Here is a 23,384-nt window from a genome sequence, read left to right on the forward strand (position 1 = left end):
AACATGACAGAAGCATAGATCATGAGTGCAATCCATGAATGCAACATGACAGAAGTATATAGCATGCATTGTAAACCTTGGATGCAACATGACAGAAGCATAGATCATGAGAGCCAGCCATGAATGCAACATGACAGAAGTATAGAGCATGATTTGTAAATCTTGGATGCAACATGACAGATGTATAGAGCATGATTTGTAAACCTTGCATCCAACATGACAGAAGTATAGAGTATGAGTTGTAAACCTTGGATGCAACATGACCAAAGCATAGATCATGAGTGCGAGTGATGTATGCAACAAGACAGAAGTATAGATCATGCATAGTAAATCTTGGATGCAACATGACAGAAGTACAGATCATGAGTTGTAAAACTTGGCTGCAAAATGACAGAAGTATAGAGCATGAGTTGTAAATCTTGGATGCAACATGACAGAAGTATAGATCATTAGTGCAAGCCATGAATGCAACATGATAGAAGTATAGAGCATGAGTTGTAAATCTTGGATGCAACAAGAAAGAAGTATAGATCATGAGTTGTAACCCTTGGATGCAACAAGGCAGAAGTACAGAGCATGAGTTGTAAATCTTGGATGCAACATGACCGAAACATAGATCATGAGTGTGAGCAATGAATGCAACATGACCGAAGTATAGATCATGAGTTGTAAATCTTGGATGCAACATGACATAAGTATAGAGCATGAGTTGTAAATCTTGGATGCAACATGACCGAAGCATAGATCATGAGTGTGAGCAATGAATGCATCATGACCGAAGTACAGATCATGAGTTGTAAATCTTGGATGCAACATGACATAAGTATAGAGCATGAGTTGTAAATCTTGGATGCAACATGACAGAAGTATATATAGATCATGAGTGAAAGCCATGAATGCAACAACACAGTAGTATAGAGCATGAGTTGTAAAATTTGGATGCAACAAGACAGAAGTATAGAGCATGTGTTGTAAACATTGGATGCAACATGACAGAAGTATAGAGCATGAGTTGTAAACCTTGGATGCAACATGACAGAAGTATAGAGAATGAGTTGTAAATCTTGGATGCAACAAGACAGAAGTATAGATCATGAGTTGTGAATCTTGGATGCAACATGACAGAAGCATAGATCATGAGTGCAATCCATGAATGCAACATGACAGAAGTATACAGCATGTGTTGTAAACCTTGGATGCAACAAGACAGAAGTATAGATCATGAGTTGAAAACCTTGGATGCAACATGACAGAAGCATAGATCATGAGAGCCAGCCATGAATGCAACATGATCGAAGTATAGAGCATGATTTGTAAATCTTGGATGCAACATGACAGATGTATAGAGCATGATTTGTAAACCTTGGATGCAACATGACAGAAGTATAGATCATTAGTGCAAGCCATGAATGCAACATGATAGAAGTATAGATCATGAGTTTTAAATCTTGGATGCAACATGACAGAAGTATAGATCATGAGTTGTAAATCTTGGATGCAACATGACAGAAGTATAGAGCATGAGTTGTAAATCTTGGATGCAACAAGACAGAAGTATAGATCATGAGTTGTAAATATTGGATGCAACAAGACAGAAATATAGATCATGCATAGTAAATATTGGATGTAACAAGGCAGAAGTATAGATCATGAGTTGTAAACCTTGGATGTAACCTGACTGAAGTATAGATCATGAGTGCAAGCCATGAATGCAACATGACAGAAGTATAGAGCATGAGTTGTAAATCTTGGATGCAACATGACAGAAGTATAGATCATGAGTTGTAAATCTTGGATGCAACAAGACAGAAGTATAGATCATGAGTTGTAACCCTTGGATGCAACATGACAGAAGTATAGAGCATGAGTTGTAAATCTTGGATGCAACAAAACAGAAGTATAGATCATGAGTTATGAATCTTGGATGCAACATGACAGAAGCATAGATCATGAGTGCAATCCATGAATGCAACATGACAGAAGTATAGAGCATGCGTTGTAAACCTTGGATGCAACATGACAGAAGCATAGATCATGAGAGCCAGCCATGAATGCAACATGACAGAAGTATAGAGCATGATTTGTAAATCTTGGATGCAACATGACAGATGTATAAAGCATGATTTGTAAACCTTGGATACAACATGACAGAAGTATAGATCATTAGTGCAAGCCATGAATGCAACATGACAGAAGTATAGATCATGAGTTGTAAACCTTGGATGCAACATGATAGAAGTATAGATCATTAGTGCAAGCCATGAATGCAACATGATAGAAGTATAGATCATGAGTTGTAAATCTTGGATGCAACATGACAGAAGTATAGATCATGAGTTGTAAATATTGGATGCAACATGACAGAAGTATAGAGCATGAGTTGTAAATCTTGGATGCAACAAGACAGAAGTATAGATCATGAGTTGTAAATATTGGATGCAACAAGACAGAAATATAGATCATGCATAGTAAATATTGGATGCAACAAGGCAGAAGTATAGATCATGAGCTGTAAACCTTGGATGTAACCTGACTTAAGTATAGATCATGAGTGCAAGCCATGAATGCAACATGACAGACGTATAGAGCATGAGTTGTAAATCTTGGATGCAACATGACAGAAGTATAGATCATGAGTTGTAAATCTTGGATGCAACAAGACAGAAGTATAGATCATGAGTTGTAACCCTTGGATGCAACAAGGCAGAAGTCCAGATCATGAATTGTAAATCTTGGATGCAACAAGACAGAAGTATACATCATGAGTTGTAAATATTGGATGCAAAAAGACAGAAGTATAGATCATGCATAGTAAATCTTGGATGCAACATGACAGAAGTATAAATCATGAGTTGTAAATCTTGGATGCAACAAGACAGAAGTATAGATCATGAGTTGTAACCCTTGGATGCAACATGACAGAAGCATAGAGCATGAGTTGTAAATCTTGGATGCAACAAAACAGAAGTATAGATCATGAGTTGTGAATCTTGGATGCAACATGACAGAAGCATAGATCATGAGTGCAATCCATGAATGCAACATGACAGAAGTATAGAGCATGCGTTGTAAACCTTGGATGCAACATGACAGAAGCATAGATCATGAGAGCCAGCCATGAATGCAACATGACAGAAGTATAGAGCATGATTTGTAAATCTTGGATGCAACATGATAGAAGTATAGATCATTAGTGCAAGCCATGAATGCAACATGATAGAAGTATAGATCATGAGTTGTAAATCTTGGATGCAACATGACAGAAGTATAGATCATGAGTTGTAAATCTTGGATGCAACAAGACAGAAGTATAGATCATGAGTTGTAAATATTGGATGCAACAAAACAGAAATATAGATCATGCATAGTAAATACTGGATGCAACAAGGCAGAAGTATAGATCATGAGTTGTAAACCTTGGATGTAACCTGACTGAAGTATAGATCATGAGTGCAAGCCATGAATGCAACATGACAGACGTATAGAGCATGAGTTGTAAATCTTGGATGCAACATGACAGAAGTATAGATCATGAGTTGTAAATCTTGGATGCAACAAGACAGAAGTATAGATCATGAGTTGTAACCCTTGGATGCAACAAGGCAGAAGTACAGATCATGAATTGTACATCTTGGATGCAACAAGACAGAAGTATAGATCATGAGTTGTAAATATTGGATGCAACAAGACAGAAGTATAGATCATGCATACTAAATCTTGGATGCAACAAGACAGAAGTATAGATCATGAGTTGTAAATCTTGGATGTAACATGACAGAAGTATAGATCATGAGTTGTAAATCTTGGATGCAACATGACAGAAGTATAGATCATGAGTTGTAAATCTTGGCTGCAACAAGACAGAAGTATAGAGCATGACTTGTAAATCTTGGATGCAACATGACAGAAGTATAGAGCATGAGTTGTAAACCTTGGATGCAACATGACAGAAGTATAGAGAATGAGTTGTAAATCTTGGATGCAACAAGACAGAAGTATAGATCATGAGTTGTGAATCTTGGATGCAACATGACAGAAGCATGGATCATGAGTGCAATCCATGAATGCAACATGACAGAAGTATACAGCATGAGTGCAAGCCATGAATGCAACATGACATAAGTATAGATCATGAGTGCAAGCCGTGAATGCAACATGACAGAAGTATAGAGCATGAGTTGTAAATCTTGGATACAACATGACAGAAGTATAGATCATGAGTTGTAAATCTTGGATGCAACAAGACAGAAGTATAGATCATGAGTTGTAACCCTTGGATGCAACATGACAGAAGTATAGAGCATGAGTTGTAAATCTTGGATGCAACAAAACAGAAGTATAGATCATGAGTTATGAATCTTGGATGCAACATGACAGAAGCATAGATCATGAGTGCAATCCATGAATGCAACATGACAGAAGTATAGAGCATGAGTTGTAAATCTTGGATGCAACATGACAGAAGTATAGATCATTAGTGCAAGCCATGAATGCAACATGATAGAAGTATAGAGCATGAGTTGTAAATCTTGGATGCAACAAGAAAGAAGTATAGATCATGAGTTGTAACCCTTGGATGCAACAAGGCAGAAGTACAGAGCATGAGTTGTAAATCTTGGATGCAACATGACAGAAGTATAGATCATGAGTTGTAAATCTTGGATGCAACAAGACAGAAGTATAGATCATGAGTTGTAACCCTTGGATGCAACAAGGCAGAAGTACAGATCATGAATTGTACATCTTGGATGCAACAAGACAGAAGTATAGATCATGAGTTGTAAATATTGGATGCAACAAGACAGAAGTATAGATCATGCATAGTAAATCTTGGATGCAACAAGACAGAAGTATAGATCATGAGTTGTAAATCTTGGATGTAACATGACAGAAGTATAGATCATGAGTTGTAAATCTTGGATGCAACATGACAGAAGTATAGATCATGAGTTGTAAATCTTGGCTGCAACAAGACAGAAGTATAGAGCATGACTTGTAAATCTTGGATGCAACATGACAGAAGTATAGAGCATGAGTTGTAAACCTTGGATGCAACATGACAGAAGTATAGAGAATGAGTTGTAAATCTTGGATGCAACAAGACAGAAGTATAGATCATGAGTTGTGAATCTTGGATGCAACATGACAGAAGCATGGATCATGAGTGCAATCCATGAATGCAACATGACAGAAGTATACAGCATGAGTGCAAGCCGTGAATGCAACATGACATAAGTATAGATCATGAGTGCAAGCCGTGAATGCAACATGACAGAAGTATAGAGCATGAGTTGTAAATCTTGGATGCAACATGACCGAAGTATAGATCATGAGTTGTAAATCTTGGATGCAACAAGACACAAGTATAGAGCATGAGTTGTAAACATTGGATGCAACATGACAGAAGTATAGAGCATGAGTTGTAAACCTTGGATGCAACATGACAGAAGTATAGAGAATGAATTGTAAATCTTGGATGCAACAAGACAGAAGTATAGATCATGAGTTGTGAATCTTGGATGCAACATGACAGAAGCATAGATCATGAGTGCAATCCATGAATGCAACATGACAGAAGTATACAGCATGCATTGTAAACCTTGGATGCAACATGACAGAAGCATAGATCATGAGAGCCAGCCATGAATGCAACATGACAGAAGTATAGAGCATGATTTGTAAATCTTGGATGCAACATGACAGATGTATAGAGCATGATTTGTAAACCTTGGATGCAACATGACAGAAGTATAGATCATTAGTGCAAGCCATGAATGCAACATGACAGAAGTATAGATCATGAGTTGTAAACCTTGGATGCAACATGATAGAAGTATAGATTATTAGTGCAAGCCATGAATGCAACATGACAGAAGTATAGAACATGAGTTGTAAATCTTGGATGCAACATGACAGAAGTATAGATCATGAGTTGTAAATCTTGGATGCAACATGACAGAAGTATAGAGCATGAGTTGTAAATCTTGGATGCAACAAGACAGAAGTATAGATCATGAGTTGTAAATATTGGATGCAACAAGACAGAAGTATAGATCATGCATAGTAAATATTGGATGCAACAAGGCAGAAGTATAGATCATGAGTTGTAAACCTTGGATGTAACCTGACTGAAGTATAGATCATGAGTTGTAAATCTTGGATGCAACAAGACAGAAGTATAAAGCATGAGTTGTAAACCTTGGATGCAACAAGACAGAATTATAGAGCATAAGTGCAATCCATGAATGCAACATGACAGAAGTATAGAGCATGAGTTGTAAATCTTGGATGCAACAAGAAAGAATATTGATCATGAGTTGTAAATCTTGGATACAACAAGACAGAAGTATAAATCATGAGTGCAATCCATGAATGCAACATGACAGAAGTATAAAGCATGATTTGTAAACCTTGGATGCAACATGTTTCGGGACATCTAACTGCAGACGTTTGTAAATAAAATACATCTTTTCTGTTGGCAAATATTTACACTGAAACAATAATGATGGCCATAACATTTTAGCAACATATGTTAATTATAAAATCCAAACTTTGTTGGCATTTGTTTAAGATTACCCCATAAACAACTGGACTTTTCTTGCAAGTTGTTATAAAAGACAAGGTCCTATCAGTATTTGTTGATAGCAGCCTAATATGGAAAGACGATATCATATCCAAATATACCCAAACATTACTAAGAAAGAAAACCATTCAACTGATTGCATCTCGAAAACCACTCAACACAATTCTGAACAAATTAGAAAGAAAGCATCATCACATAACATCATTAAAAATGTTTACAAATAATTGATACAGCATCTTAAAATATGGCCACAACTACTAAAAAGACAAACATTTGACAACTTTTTCTTAAAAGATGTTGAAAAAATGAGAGAAAGAATGAGTATAATCTGTACAAATCTTAAAGCTCTACAAGATGTTTTCTGTTAAATTGTGTCAAATCTTGTTAAGCAATTTTTAAGAAGCTTAATGTTCTTCTATTCTCTGAAATGATAATTGCAGTGGATGGTAGATTAGTGTTATTTGTACAAAAAATTTAAGATTTACATGCAAAGACGTTTTTAGTCAAGTTTGGTCAAAGTTCAATATTAGTTTTTAAATTCTTTTTTAAAAAAACTATTATTATATAAGCTGCATATATTTTTAGTAACAGCTGCCATCTTTGATTATGGATCTGTATATTCTGAAAACTACTTAAAAGGCCTTACCCGTACACTAAAATTCTTTTAAAAAATTTGGTATACTTCTACCTAACATTTTGTGTTTAGATGCTGATGAAATTTCTTTCTGTTTAAGTACCATTTAATATTTTGACATGCTGATGTTATTTGTGAAAACTTAAAATGCATGCATGTAATACTTTCTACCAAATTCTGAGTGATAAGCATTAATTAAATTTGGTCAAATTATCTTTCAGAGATGATGTTTTTTAAGTTGTAATATTTTTTACTCAAGATGACCATATATAATCACAGATCAGCATCAAGTTTTAAAATTTGTGAGGTACCAATGTTTGATTCCAAGCCTGGTTAAAAATAGTGCATTTTAGCAAGTTTAAACAGCAATGTTTGCTGGACCGTCAATACAGGACCATACCATAAGCTCATGAAGCTCTATGAGACGTGAGTCATTTATAAATATGATCAAAACAAATGAGTCTATTTCCTCAGGACAAATCATAGGTTTAGCATGGCTTCATGTCTTCTATACAAACCATAACAGACTGCTTTGGTCAACGACCAATTTCACTAATACCTCTTATACATTTATGCTGTTTTCTAACTACAACAGTAGAATTGAAAGGGAAGTAACTCTCACAAGTGTTTTGTGTCACTTTAATGTTGATGTATAAAGCAAAATACAGTAAATTCAGTATGGACTGTGTGGGGTTTGTGAATAAAAAGACAGATTAAACAGGATGTTTCTCGTAACCATTTACTTAAGCATTTTTTAAAAAAAAGACATTTTTAATTAAAAAAAATTACAAACTCTGCCACAAATATAAATCAATTTGAATCCCACACAAATATAAAATTTCCTCATTTCTGCTTTCATCCAAAGTTTTAAGCTGATGAAGCTTACTTGGCAGCTTTGGTGGATTTCTCTCTCTGTCCATCTATGTGACTGTCTTTGTCATCAGTCATGTGTGCCTTACTCAAAGCAGAAAACCTACAGAGGTGAAACATATAATACAATACATGACATGAATGATCAAACCTTACCATTGTGTTGGTATCCATTACTGTCTTGTTGTTAGGCAGAGGTCAGAAAGGTATTTAAACATACTTCTAAAAGTTTTCCAATTAAACATACGGAATCAAATCAGGTGTTTATTAGAATACTGACACTGTCATATCATATAAATAATGCATTCACCTTTTCTCATTAGTGCTGACTCGATGTCTGTAATAGTTACTACTACCACAATCACAATGAACAGTGTGGGAGACAAAAGAATCAATCAAAATCTAGTTAAAATCTACTGGTATTTCAACACATTGGTTCTTTTATCCGTGTTTTTTTAAAATCATTAGCATAAACATGTCATCTATATCCACTCACCCTGCCAAAAATGAATCTTAAGAGACTGAATGTTTTGTCATCTGTTTCCCCCATACCGCCAAAATGACTGACTGTCAGGAGACAAAGGTTTTGTTATCTATAACCCCCATCTACCAAAATAACTTTCAGGGGACAGAAAGTGTTATAATCTCCATCCCAATACAACCATAATTTCTGTTAGAATACAGGTTTTGTCATCGTTATCCCACCACCACCACCACCACATAAAAAACATATAGAGTATTAGGAGAAAGAAGGGTTTTAGTCATCTCTGTAATAATTATCATCGAATTTCCTCTAAAAAAATTTAAATGATAGTGCAATGGTTGCAAGCAAGAGGTTTTCTAAACTCTGAACTAACAGAGCAAGCAAACAAAATGAAATCTCATGCTTTTTACTACAAGAAGCAATTCAAATAAGAATAACACCCATTAAAAACTAACACAGAAGTTCTGAAACTTGCTTATAAATATAAATAAATCAAACTAAAATATACAGTTCCTATATATAAAATATTGAACTCTGACATGCTATCTATATATAATGAACACTAAACATAGACTTGTACCTGAAACTTTATTAACATAACTTGAAGAAAATCAGTAAAAAGGTATTAATGCCGACCACACATGCTATTTAACAGATAGAGGTGAAACTTTAACACACAGTTCCTTCTTACAAGTAACAAACAAAACCATACACACAAATAAATGCCAGAATCATGATATAAGCACTTGACTGTGTACTTTGTACAGGCAATCTATAAATGAGGCATTTTCATAAATGTCCTCATAATAATTGGTGTAACAATGTAAGAATGTTTACACATTGATTACCACTCTGGAACAAATGGACACCTAATTTTCAAGTTCACTGACCAAATAACTAGCATGAATACATTCTCAAACCAGAAAGAAGAAAGATGATTGTGCAGAAGCACAAATAATTTAGGAAACAAATATATACATGTGGAGTTTTCTGAAGAAGTAAATATGCAACACCATTCAAAAACTGAGTGCATCTTTCTTAATTTTGATCCATTTGTAAAGTATATCAATGTACCTTGCAATCTATATTACCTATTGATGGGCAAATGTGTTTTCTCTCCCTCCTGTGATCTGGACCTATCTTCAATACTGCCCCTGCACCAACCCAACTGTCCAGTTCCACCCCCGCAAATAAGGCTAATGCGATCACTGTTAATCAGCTGAAATCATGATGGAAAAGAATAAAATTGAAGAAATCTCTTTCTTAGTACACAAAAATTTAAATGCTCCCCATACATGCCAATTGTAAATTCAAACTACAATGGCCTTTAAATGACTGAATGCTCTCTAGATGTGTTGAATGATAATATAAACTCTTATGCTCCCTAGATGTACCAACTGTAAATGCATACTGTAATGGTCTTTAAATGAATGAATGCTCCCTAGATGTACCAACTGTACATGCATACTGTAATGGTCATTAAATGAATGAATGCTTCCTAGACGTACCAACTGTAAATGCATACTGTAATGGTCTTTAAATGAATGAATGCTCCCTAGATGTACCAACTGTAAATGCATACTGCAATGGTCTTTAAATGAATGAATGCTTCCTAGATGTACCAACTGTAAATGCATACTTTAATGGTCTTTAAATGAATGAATGCTCCCTAGATGTACCAACTGTAAATGCATACTGTAATGGTCTTTAAATGAATGGATGCTTCCTAGATGTACCAACTGTAAATGCATACTGTAATGGTCTTTAAATGAATGAATGCTCCCTAGATGTACCAACTGTAAATGCATACTGTAATGGTCTTTAAATGAATGAATGCTCCCTAGATGTACCAACTGTAAATGCATACTTTAATGGTCTTTAAATGAATGAATGCTCCCTAGATGTACCAGCTGTAAATGCATACTGTAATGGTCTTTAAATGTTAGTTATGCAAACTTGAATGCTCTGTAGATGTCTTCATTGTAAAAACAAACATGCACAAGTTATGAATAACAATACATATTCTGTTCCATTGGTTAGCAAGAGTTTATGTTTCAATCTTTCCAGTAAAATTACTTCAAAGAAACCAAAATGCTGACATATGGACTGATGGATTTGATTAGTATATGACTCCATGAAGGGGACATATCCGTTAGAGATCTCAGCATGAAAATATCAGGGGGTTTTTTAAGGTCAGATACAGCCAATGTCAGAAAGGTCCATAAAATGAACATCAGATTCAATCAAAATATGAAAGTACAGGCAGGACGCTGACATTTATTCAACAGATTTTTAGATGGTACAATTTAAACATGGTTTGATCTGTCTTCATAGCCAATTATAATGCAAACTCTGTGTGTGTGTGTGTGTGTGTGTTTCCAATTTTTAGTTTATAGTGATGTCTAGCACTGTGGTATCATGCCACACACATGTCCCACCCAGTTATATTACCCTGACACCAGGCCAACCAGTCTTAGCACTAACCTCTTAACGCTGAGTGCCAAGTGAGGCAGCAGCAAGGACCATTTTTATGTCTTTGGTATGACTCAGCCAAGGTACGAATTTCAACCTCTCACATCCAAGGCAAATGCCCTAACCACTAGCCCACTAAAGCAGTATGTCTACATTTGTGTATGGACTCTAGGCAAAGGAGAACTACAGTTTAGCCAATGCTTCATAGGTATTTTTGCATATTGTTTCATGATGGTTTTAATGTTTCTTCAGAGAAATCCAAGACATTTTGGACATGATTTATTTTGGAGATATGGTGGTTCCAGTTCAAGTTATGACTAATATCTACACCAAGGTATTTAGCAAGACTGACTGCTTCCAATTTCTCACCAAAAAGTATAATGTCCAATTCGGTGTCTAGTTCTTGAGATAATATGTACAATTTGGCATTAACTGGTGATAAAATAAATTTCCCACAATTTCTCCCCATTTAAAACTGAAGAAAGATCAGGCTGGAGTCTGAGCTATTACAAATAGAGAATTACAGGGCTGTATTATCTGCAAATAATCTTGTTGTTGAATGAATGTTTATAGGTAGGTCAATGATGTATAACAGAAACAGGATTAGGGACCCAGAACAGAACCATGCAAATCTCCTGATACAACAGGTGCTTCAGAAGAGAATACACCTTCAAGTATTACTGACTCCTTATGTCCTATCAGAAAAGGATGCACTAAATTTAATAATTATTTCTGAGGCATGTGTGTGTGTGTGTGTGTGATTTGGATTTTTAATGTAGCTTTAACAATTTTTCAGTCATATCGCTACAATGTCTGCAGTGTGGCAGTTTATAGTGATGTCTAGCACTGGGGCATCATGCCACAGACATGTAGCATGATGTCACACCCAGTCACATTATCCTAACACCAGGCCGACCAGTCCTAACACTAACCTCTTAATGCTGAGCACCAAGCAAGGCAGCAGTTAGTACTATTTTTGTAAGTCTTTGGTATGACTCAGCCAGGGATCGAACCCATGACCTCCCACATCTGAGGCAGATGATCTAACCACTAGGCCAATGGAGCGGTCTTAATTCTAAGGCAATAGTAGTATAATTAATAATTTACTTTTAGGTGAATAACTTTGACAAATGCTTTGCTGAAATCAGGCACCATGATAAGACCTTGTCAGTGGTTTCTAGCTAATTTTTCAAATAGTTTAAATTGAACTTGTTTCTATCACAACAATATTACAATGATTCAAAAAGTGAAATCTGTAAAAATTGAAAATAAGTTGGGTTGAAAACAGACTTTATTTGCCATTGAAATGCAAAACTTCAATACTCCTTAAAATTATATTTGTAAAACTTCATCTCTTTTGAGCTCAATTACAACAAAAACCCAATTATGATCACCAAGATCAGGCTTATGTAGATTGGTCTTAATTGGGAGGTCATCTGATAACAGAAGATAATAGGAAGATAAGTTTGGTCTTTAATACAGAAATGGGTCTTAATACTATGATCTTTATTTGGAGGTTGTCACAATCAGAGGTTTTACTGCACATATAATTACAGATCTATGTCAAGGCTATTTGAATTTTATGAACTGATAAAGTGAAGAAAATACCGTTTAATCCCACTGAAGCCACACAAAATATATAAAAGTCATGACAATGCAATGAAATGAATTACAGCAAATCGCATGATATCATATCATCCAGTTAAACCATCAGTTACAGGAGTCTTGCATTAACAATAAAGTGTCAGAGTAGTTACATGAAATGATTGCCACATCTAGACCTGGAAATAAAACTTACCTGACTTTTGACGGTAAATATATATCCTGTTGTAAAATTAGCAATGTTTCCTACATCTGCAAAATCTCTAGGAAAAAGCTGGGAATTGGGCTGGAAAAAGTAGAATACAAACAAGAATAACTGACAACTGACATAAATATGTAACAATATTTATATATGCATGAATCTACCTACCTATATACCTATATACATACTGACTTTAGGTTCGCAAAATTTCACCTAATAATTGCACACTTGAATCTCAATATTGCGAATATACACAGCAATACAAACACACACAATGATAGCCAACCTGGACTGACCTGATGGTGGGATTCAAACATACACCCTTCCAACCTGGACTGACCTAATGGTGCAATTCAAACATGCACCCTTCCAGCCTGGACTGACTTGATGGTTCAATTCAAACATACACCCTTCCAACCTGGACTGACCTAATGGTGCAATTCAAACATACACACCTCCAACCTGGACAGACCTGATGGTTCAATTCAAACATACACCCTTCCAACCTGGACTGACCTGATGGTGGGATTCAATCATACACCCTTCCAACCTGGACTGACCTGATGGTGAGATTCAAACATACACCCTTCCAACCTGGACTGACCTGATGGTGGGAATCAAATACATCCTTCCAACCTGGACTGACCTTATGGTTCAATTCAAACATACACCCTTCCAACCTGGACTGACCTGATGTTGGGACTCAAACATACACCCTTCCAACCTGTACTGATCTGATGGTTCAGTTCAAACATACACCCTTCCAATCTGGACTGACCTGATGGTGGAATTCAAACATACACCCTTCCAACCTGGACTGACCTGATGGTGGGAATCAAACACACCCTTCCAACCTGGACTGACCTGATGGTTCAATTCAAACATACACCCTTCCAACCTGGACTGACCTGATGGTGGAATTCAAACATACACCCTTCCAACCTGGACTGACCTGATGTTGAGACTCAAACATACGCCCTTCCAACCTGGACTGACCTGATGGTGGAATTCAAACATACACCCTTCCAACCTGTACTGATCTGATCGTTCAATTCAAACATACACCCTTCCAACCTGGACTGACCTGATGGTGGGATTCAAACACAGCCTTCCAACCTGGACTGACCTGATGGTGAGATTCAAGCATACACCCTTCCAACCTGGACTGACCTGATGGTGGGAATCAAACATACACCCTTCCAACCTGGACTGACCTGATGTTGGGACTCAAACATACACCCTTCCAACCTGGACTGACCTGATGGTGGAATTCAAACATGCACCCTTCCAACCTGGACTGACCTGATGGTTCAATTCAAACATACACCCTTCCAACCTGGACTGACCTAATGGTGCAATTCAAACATACACCCTTCCAACCTGGACTGACCTGATGGTGGGATTCAAACATACACCCTTCCAACCTGGACTGACCTGATGGTGGGATTCAAACATACACCCTTCCAACCTGAACTGACCTGATGGTGGGATTCAATCACACACCCTTCCAACCTGGACTGACCTGATGTTGGGATTCAAACATACACCCTTCCAACCTTGACTGACCTGATGGTAGGATTCAATCGTACACCCGACCAACCTGGACTGACCTGATGGTGGGATTCAATCACACACCCTTCCAACCTGGACTGAGATGATGGTGGGATTCAAACATATACCTTTCCAACCTGGACTGACCTGATGGTGGGATTCAAACATACACCCTTCCAACCTGGACTGACCTGATGGTGGGATTCAATCATACACCCTTCCAACCTGGACTGACCTGATGGTGGGATTCAATCACACAACGTTCCAACCTGGACTGACCTGATGGTGGGATTCAAACATATACCTTTCCAACCTGGACTGACCTGATGGTGGAATTCAAACATACACCCTTCCAACCTGGACTGACCTGATGGTTCAATTCAAACATACACCCTTCCAACCTGGACTGACCTGATGGTGGAATTCAAACATATACCCTTCCAACCTGGACTGACCTGATGGTGGGATTCAAACAGTTACAAGTCAATTGAGACCAACCATGGCTTCTGCCTTTATTTACCACCTCTTAACAATGTGAAGGGGGTTGCACTGGGCCTATTCTACATCCCAAGCTGACATCAAGGCATTATTCTTGTGTATTGATGAGCAAAATTTCCAGATATATTTTAGGTAATGATTTAGAGATACTTGGGTAAAAGATTGATAAACAGATTTATAATTGTTGAACTTGCATGACAGCCTACTGAAGAGTAGCCTTCCAATGAATGTTGGTGAAATCAACAAAAACAGATGATGCTAAAATGTTCACAAGCCAGTTGGCAGCCTATTTTGAGCCAATAATGGGCAATGTCTCTGTAATATTAAGGTTAAAATATGATCATTATTAAACCTGTTTGTGACACAGTTAGGACAAAGCTCTCAGCATATTTGGCTGAAATGTAAAATGTGAATGGCTTGAGTATTCACAAGCAAGTGGGTTGCATATTTCATTCTGATCAGGAGTCACTCCAAAATAAAAGTTGGTTGCCTATTTCTAAGTCAGTCAGGGGTCATAGCAAAATAAAGGTGGTTTGCCTATTCTAAACTGACCAGGAGTCATGTCTAAATAAAATTTATTCATCAGATCATCTTCAAACACATCTAAGTTTTTAATGAGATGGTGTTTTGCACCCAGTCTGAGTGCAGACAAACAAAGGTTGTAATGCTTGAAACTACACAAGCCACAAGAATGACTATTCAAACTACACAAGCCACATGAATGACTATTCAAACTATACAAGTCACATGAATGGCTATTCAATATACACAAGCCACAAGAATGACTATTCAAACTACACAAGTCACAAGAATGACTATTCAAACTACACAAGCCACATGGATGACTATTCAAACTACACAAGCCACAAGAATGACTATTCAAACTACACAAGCCACACGAATGACTATTCAAACTACACAAGCCACACGAATGACTATTCAAACTACACAAGCCACATGCATGAATATTCAAACTACACAAGCCACATGAATGAATATTCACACTACACAAGCCACATGAATGAATATTCAAACTACACAAACCACATGAATGACTATTCACACTACACAAGCCACATGAATGACTATTCAAACTACAAAAGCTGCATAAATGACTATTCAAACTACACAAACCACATGAATGACTATTCAGTCTGTATACAAGACCATATTCTCTTTTCACAACTGTCTTACCTTTTCAATAATGATTTCTGGAATGTCAGGAAGACCAGCAGGTTTCATCATGGACTGGCGAGCATTCTGTAGCTTCAGTAGAAATATTCTGTCATACCTCTTCTTAACCTCTGGAATGATTGGGGAACACTGGTCTGGAAGGAGATTAAATTAGGAAATGCTTATCTAAAGTAAAAATCAACAGGAAAACTAAATATCTGTATAAGAATGACTGCGAATCTTGGAATAGTGGAAAACCCATTTGTTTCACATCCTGATATGAAAAGCATTGCAGAAATATTTTACCTTTAATGTCCCAAATTTGAGTTCTCACCAGCTAAACCATTTCATGCCCAAAACACGAGGAAGCATCATCCATAACATTATGAACAACATCATTCACTTTCATCAGCTATCAAAACCATCTTCAAAAATATATATAATTTTATTTTTACATAATAATAATAATAATAATGCTTTAATTATAGAGGGTGACTCATTAGTCAAGGACTATTCTCTCTTGAGGACCTCTTAAGGAGAGTATTACAATGCACATTATATGAAGATAACAATAATTACTGTTTATTTTAACATGTTTAGTATTAAAATACTCAATTCCATTATCTATTAGAAGCACATACATGCTCATGATATCTCTTCTTAAATACTCTAATATTTCCAGCATATTTTACATGTAGTGAAAGCTCGTTCCACAAAACTGTACCAGAGAATTGGAAGCTTTTTTAAATTGCTCTGTTCTTGGTTTTGGTGCTAGAAGGTTTCCATGTGATATTGATCTCAACTGGTATTGTATTGAAAAACGCCTGAATAAGTTCTGACGATACTCTAGTGCAGTTACATGTAGACACTTATATAATAGAACTGCCTTGTGAAAATCTATCCTTTCACATATTATGAACCATTTGAGTTATGAAAACAATGCTTTTGAGGGATGATCAATAGATGCATATTTATGCATGTTGTTTGTTTCTGAAAATTATAAATTCTGCCAAGCTCAGGTTAAGCACAGTTTCCCCATATATTTGAAAAATAATCCATTGTTGAAAGAATATATGACTTGTAGTATAGATTGCGAGCTTGCATAAGTAAATATTTCTTGATTCTGCTGAGTAGGGCAATTTTGGATGACAGTGTTTTACAAAGTTTATCAATATGGTCATCCCATAATAAATTATTATCTACGGACACACCTGCTAGCTAATTTTCATCTTTGACATTTTCTAACAGATGATTATTTATTGCAGGAGATAGTTCTGGGTTCCTTGACTTGTATAGCTTTTTTGATGTCCCCAAAATCATACATTTTGTTTTATCTTCATTAATTACCATCCTATTTTGTTTTGCCAAGATTTGGACTCTAATAAGGTCTGGGTTTAATCTAATTTGGATAACTTCAGTATCAGAACTAGATGTATACAAGGTTGCACCGTCTGCAAACAAACATGTACGTGTATTTGTGGATTCATTATTTAATGGTAGATCATTGATATAGATATGGAAGAGGAATAGGCCTAAAACTGAGCCCTGATGGACCCCTGAATGAATTGTGTGAGTTTGAGAGCCAATATTGCCAACGCATACATATTGAGACCTTTGGTTTAGGGAACATCTGGTTTAGAAAGAAGGATTGTCGAAGCTTTAAGTTCAACTTTTGCAGCAGAATTTCATGATCAACAAGATCAAAGGCTTTCTTGAAGTGAAAGAAACCAATCCTGGTCATGTGTCCATTATCCATTTCCTTCAGCCAAAGATCAATTAATTTGGTAAGTTCTGTTTGGCACAAGTGGTACTTTCTAAATCCTGATTGCGCTTTATGAAATAGAGAGTAAGTTTCAAAAATTAATGGACCTGAATGGCTACATGCTTTTCAAATAATCTTGACAATACTGGTAGAATTGATAATGGTCTGTAATTCCCTGGCTCCTCCTTTTCTCTTTTCTTAAAGACAGGTGTAAGCTTTGCACATTTCAGTGTTTCTGGAAAATTACCACTCATTATACTTAAATTTATGATATGCATTAGTGACTTTATTATTACTGGTGCAGCAATTTTAAGAATTCATGGACCAATACCATCCAATCCAGAGGACTTATTAATATTCACCTTAATTAGCATATCAAAAACATCAGCTTCACTAACATTTAAGCTATTGGAAAATAATTATTGTCAGGAATTTTATCTCTTATAAATGATAGAAGAGCATGAAGTTCAATTGAGTTGTTACTGGAGATGCTTATGAAGAAATTGTTGAACATTTCCACAATGTCTTGTTGTTGTTGTTGTTGTTGTTGTTGTTGTTGTAGGGTTTAATGCCATTTTTCAGCACACAATAGGCTATACATGGTGGCCAGTATTAATGGTGGAGGAAAAACCCAGGAATACTCCAGAAAGAACCACCAACTCATGAGAAACTACTGGCAAGCTTTTTCACATACCGGCATTGGCTGAATTCGAGACTCAAACCAACAAAGACAGCGGTGAGATAGCAGTGATCCATAACGGAGAGTGCTTTAGACCATTCGGCCACTCGGGGGCCCCTCTGCCCATCTAATACCTGAAGATGAGTCATCTTGTTTAATTGGTGAGGTTGCATCTGTTTATGTGTACAGTGTATAATGATTTTTTTCTAACAGCTGCCCTGAGAGGCTCTTGTATATTGGTCCTTTGACATGTTTGTGTATAGTATTGTCTCTGTTTCCTGGCACACTATTTTTGTACCTGGTTCATCCATTTGAATGCTGTATAGACTCTTTGATTTTAGTGCAGTGAGTTCCTGTTCTAACCTTTTTACTTTGAGATTTGTGAGCTTTAGGGATGGGTGTTGAAGCCCTTGGCAGAGAGGTAATTAATTTCAAACTGGTCTTATCAACCATTTGCTGACAAGTGTTGATAAAATAATTTACCCATTCTGTATAGTCTGTCCCTTGTACATGAATTTTACCAGTTCTTATGCAGAGAAAATGCATTAACTCCATCAAATTAACCCTGCTCAAACTGTTTGCTGATCTCATGTGGCATCCCAATGGTATTTGTCAGTAAAGGTAAAGAACAAAATATACTGGCATCCCAGCAGGAAAGGAGTACAAAGCTTAGCCAATCAAATGCAAGATCACCTTGGTAATAAATGTGGATCTAGTTCATTACTCAGCTTGAGCCTAAGACCATGATTAAAGCTTATATTCCAAGTCAGGTCAGAAATATGGTTACCATTATGGGGAAAAGGTCAGCTAAGCAGATGTATGAACACATCATTAATATGTGTGAATCCTATTCTTTATGGAAGTCATCCAAGATCTTGATAATATAAAGCCTCTATTCTGTGTTTGATCTAAATTGATCAGAAATAAGATCTCCAGATTGGCATGAAACTCAGCCTGTCTGATCACCTCATTAATATGCACAGAATACTCTAATTATTTAATGTTTTGGAATCTTAATAATACAAGTATATAATGCATGCATGATCAAACTGTGACAAATATGACCTCCAAAGTGTTAACAAGGTCATCAACTCATATGATGCAAGTTCATATTCCAGGTCTGATCAAGATTCAGTCAGAAAAAAAGGTTTCTTGAGTGCAAAAAGTTCAATCAAGATTTCACTCCAAAATGTAAGGTATTATTTCCCATTTGATAAAAATCAAATCAAAAATATGGCCAAAAGAGTACCAGCAAGCATTTTGTTGGCAGCTAGACATGTCACAAATTTTTAAATATGGACAAAGGACACTGGACAAATAGCTGTATCAAAAACTCATCTGGCATCACTAGTACAGCACCCAGGGACTGAGAGTGAAATATGGACAATGGACATTGGACAAAAGCCATATCAAAAACTCGTCTGGCATGACTAGTACAGCATGTAGAGATGGTGAGTGAAATCTGGACAAAGGACAGTGAACAAAATGCCATATCAAAAGCTCATTTGGCATTAGAAGTACATCATGCAGGGATGGAGCGATGAAAATGAGAGTAATATGTCAGTATTCCAGTACCGAGAAAAAAAATGAAGCATTACTGACTGCTGACAAATAAATAATGTACTCTCAAATTTATTCTGTGGTTGTTTAATTATTAATTAACAAGAAAAAGAATGCAGAAAAACGCTTTCTTAAATGAATGTAAATTAAAACAAGAAGTGATCCAGATGCAGAAAAATAATTACAGGAAGTTAAATGGACAAAATGTTATCTTCTGAAATCATTCATTATGTGTTTCTTTTTTAGTGTAAGTTTACTTTGCATATTTAATATTTTCAAACTAAAATCTAAAATATAATGTGTCATTTGCCATTTTTATGTCGTCAATTGCAAGTTGTGAATATATGCTGCACAAAATAATTTTCTATCTAATGGATGGTTGGTTCATTCTGGAATGATGTCATATCAAATGGCAACCAAGCTTTAGTTAAGGAAGGTAATATGACAATCCACTAGACAAAATTACAGGAGGAAATGGAACAATCTACTAGACAAAATTATGGGAAGTAATGGGACAATCTACTAGACTAAAATAAGGGAGGTAATAGGACAATCTACAAGACTAAATTAAGGGAGGTAATAGGATAAGCTCCTAGACTAAAATAAGGGAGGTAATAGGACAAGCTACTAGACTAAATTAAGGAAGGTAATGGGACAATCTAAAAGACTAAATTAAGGGAGGTTAAATGGAACAATCTACTAAATTTACGGGAGATAATAGGACATTCCACAAGACTAAAATAAGGGAAGAAAAAGGACAATCTACTAGATTAACTTAAGGGAGGTAATAGGATAACCTACTAGACTAAATTAAGGGAGGTAATAGAACAATCTACTAGACTAAATTAAGGGAGGTAATGGGACAATCTACTAAATTAAGTTATGGGAGATAAAGGGACAATCTACTAGACTAAAATATGGGAGGTAATATGATAATCTACTAGACTAAATTAAGGGAGGTAATAGGACAAACTACTAGACTAAATTAATCAAGGTAATATGATAATGAAAGATGGTTACATGATGAAATATGCATACCAGATAGATGATGGTTACTAAATGATGAACTGTGCATACCAGGTGGGTAATGGTTGCAAAATGATGAAATATGCAGACAAGATGGATAATGGTTGCAAAATGATGAAATATGCATGATGGATGATGGTTGCAAAATGATGACAGATGCATGCCTGATGGATGATGTTTTCAAAATGATGAAATATGCATACCAGATGGTTAATGATTGCAAAATGATGACATATGCAAGGCAGATGGACAAGGTTTACAAAATGATGAAAGATGCATGGCATATGCAGGACATTCCAGATACTCCCTTGGTCTTATGGCCAGGTAAAAGAAGATTTGAATCTGAACAGTATTATAAGAAACACATGATACATCTGCATAAGATGTTGATATATAAAAGCCTTAAAAGTGCATAACCTGAAGACCCTGTAGCCGCAACAACGGATGTGATCAAAGAGCAGAAATCCTACAGGAATTGATAATAATTATAGTGTCCTATACCCATAAATGGTGTTTGATGGTGGCAAGTGGGGCGAATGCTCCAGGCCCTGCTCTTGAGGGGGCCCCGTGCTTCAGGCCTAAGGTCATTCTTATGAGTTTGTCAAGCTACATTCTCCGGTAAATTGGAAACACTGATATAGGCCACATGTAATGCACGCAAAGTTGCAACGTCAACTTAGTCAACTTCATAATGCAATTAACAGTTGATCTAGTCTAGACATAAGCAGTGTTTGCACTAGCATACCAAGCGAGATTCCAATACTCTGGCCCCGTGTGGTCATGGTCAACCCTATGCCCCATGTACTCCTAACGCAGCCTCTGCCTATACTTAGATGTCATGGTATGATTTTGAACACAACCCTTGAACATAACCCTGACACATGTCTGGGACACAACCCTGGGACAAAAATGGTAGATGGAGGCAGAGAAGTATGGGATAATATATTATTCCAAACTATTCAGTAAGCTGAGTGAAGGGTTACATGAATGCAAGAGAAAAAGAGCCAAATGTTGTAATGATTCTAAACCCAATGGACCCATCCATGGACAGAACCCAGGGGACAGCAGTATAGGGTAGAAGGGTAGGTTGGTAACATACAATATTCCAGACTTACAGTAAATAGGACAAAATGTTCACAATAACATATTGTGGGAATCACAAATGTAACCAAATGGTGTCCAGCATATTCACCCTATGGTCCCACCCCCAGGGCTCAGACTTGTGGGTAGAAGTAGTCAAATCCATAAGGTTAGTGTATGATTTTAAATTCTGAACAGGAAGTGCATTGATTATGGAAATTAGAATAAAAAAACTTCAACCAAAATGTGTCCCCAGTATAACGCTTGGCCCATAACCCCACACAGGGCAGAAAAGGTATTAATGATGGGGTGTAATTGATGATTTCATATTCCAAAGAAGAAGTCAAGTAGTGAAGGGTTTTTAGAAGGATTAGTGAAGAAAAATAAATTTAAGCAAATTTTTTGATCAAAATATGGCCCCATTATAATTCCCACATCCTGGGATAGAGCAAAATTCATAGGTCATGGGTGTGGTTTTGTATTCAAATCATGAAGTGAATTGTTTATAAAAATACAAGTAAAGAAAAACTTTGAAATATGTGGCTGCAATATAATTCCTGAACCAATATCACTGTCCAGGGACAGAACCTAGAAGCAGGAGTGATACTTACAGAAATGGAGTATGTGATGAACTTATATTCCAAATAAACGTAAATCAAGCAAGAGGTTACTGAAATATATGCCACAAAAAAAAACTTTAACAAAAAATGTTTTATCAAATGTGTCAACAATTAAATATGTTAGAAATAATTAATAAAAAACTATAACACAAAATGTGTTTGGAATATAATTCTTGGCCCTGTAACCCCAATTATGGGCAGGAGTGCTATTGACAAGAGGGACATATGAAATTAAGTTATATACCAAGCATAAAGTTGTTACGAGTCTATGCTCTCAAAAAAAGTGACAGAAAAGAGTGAAGACAACAAGCTTTATAAAATTCAACAAATAATTTATGTCCCTAGAATAAAAAGTGAAAAATAAGAAAAAAGAATGTATGGTTTTACAAACTAAATCCAAAAATAATCCAAGAACTGAAAAAACACAAATCCTATCAATGAAAAGTCCTAAGTGAAACACAGTTCAAATCCCAATAAAAATCCAAAATGGAAGGCAATGACATCTGCGATAGTCAGCATTGTACTGATGTGTCAACAGTCTCTTGTTGAATCAAAGAAAATATTATTCCAGTTTTTTAATTCTGTGTA

At 36.2% G+C, this 23,384-nt stretch overlaps 1 protein-coding gene across 12 annotated transcripts in view; it reads right to left on the reverse strand.

Moving 5' to 3' along the window:
• The window catches only part of LOC149774502 (uncharacterized), a 127,584-nt gene that overhangs the window by 62,754 nt on the left and 41,446 nt on the right, over positions 1-23,384 (reverse strand). For 10 of the 12 annotated variants that reach the window (XM_089945241.1, XM_089945240.1, XM_089945243.1 and 7 more), the window contains 4 exons: positions 16,091-16,224; positions 12,842-12,931; positions 9,663-9,790; positions 8,104-8,190 (listed from right to left, as the gene is read on the reverse strand). In XM_089945241.1, coding sequence (XP_089801367.1) covers positions 8,104-8,190; positions 9,663-9,790; positions 12,842-12,931; positions 16,091-16,224 — 439 coding nt within the window. The remainder of the gene's footprint in view (positions 1-8,103; positions 8,191-9,662; positions 9,791-12,841; positions 12,932-16,090; positions 16,225-23,384) is intronic. The other 2 variants (XM_089945249.1, XM_089945248.1) reach the window with 2 other exon arrangements.

The sequence above is a fragment of the Sinohyriopsis cumingii genome, unplaced genomic scaffold, assembly GCF_028554795.1.
Source record: "Sinohyriopsis cumingii isolate HCF-2022 unplaced genomic scaffold, ASM2855479v2 utg000229l, whole genome shotgun sequence".
NCBI lineage: Eukaryota > Metazoa > Mollusca > Bivalvia > Unionida > Unionidae > Sinohyriopsis > Sinohyriopsis cumingii.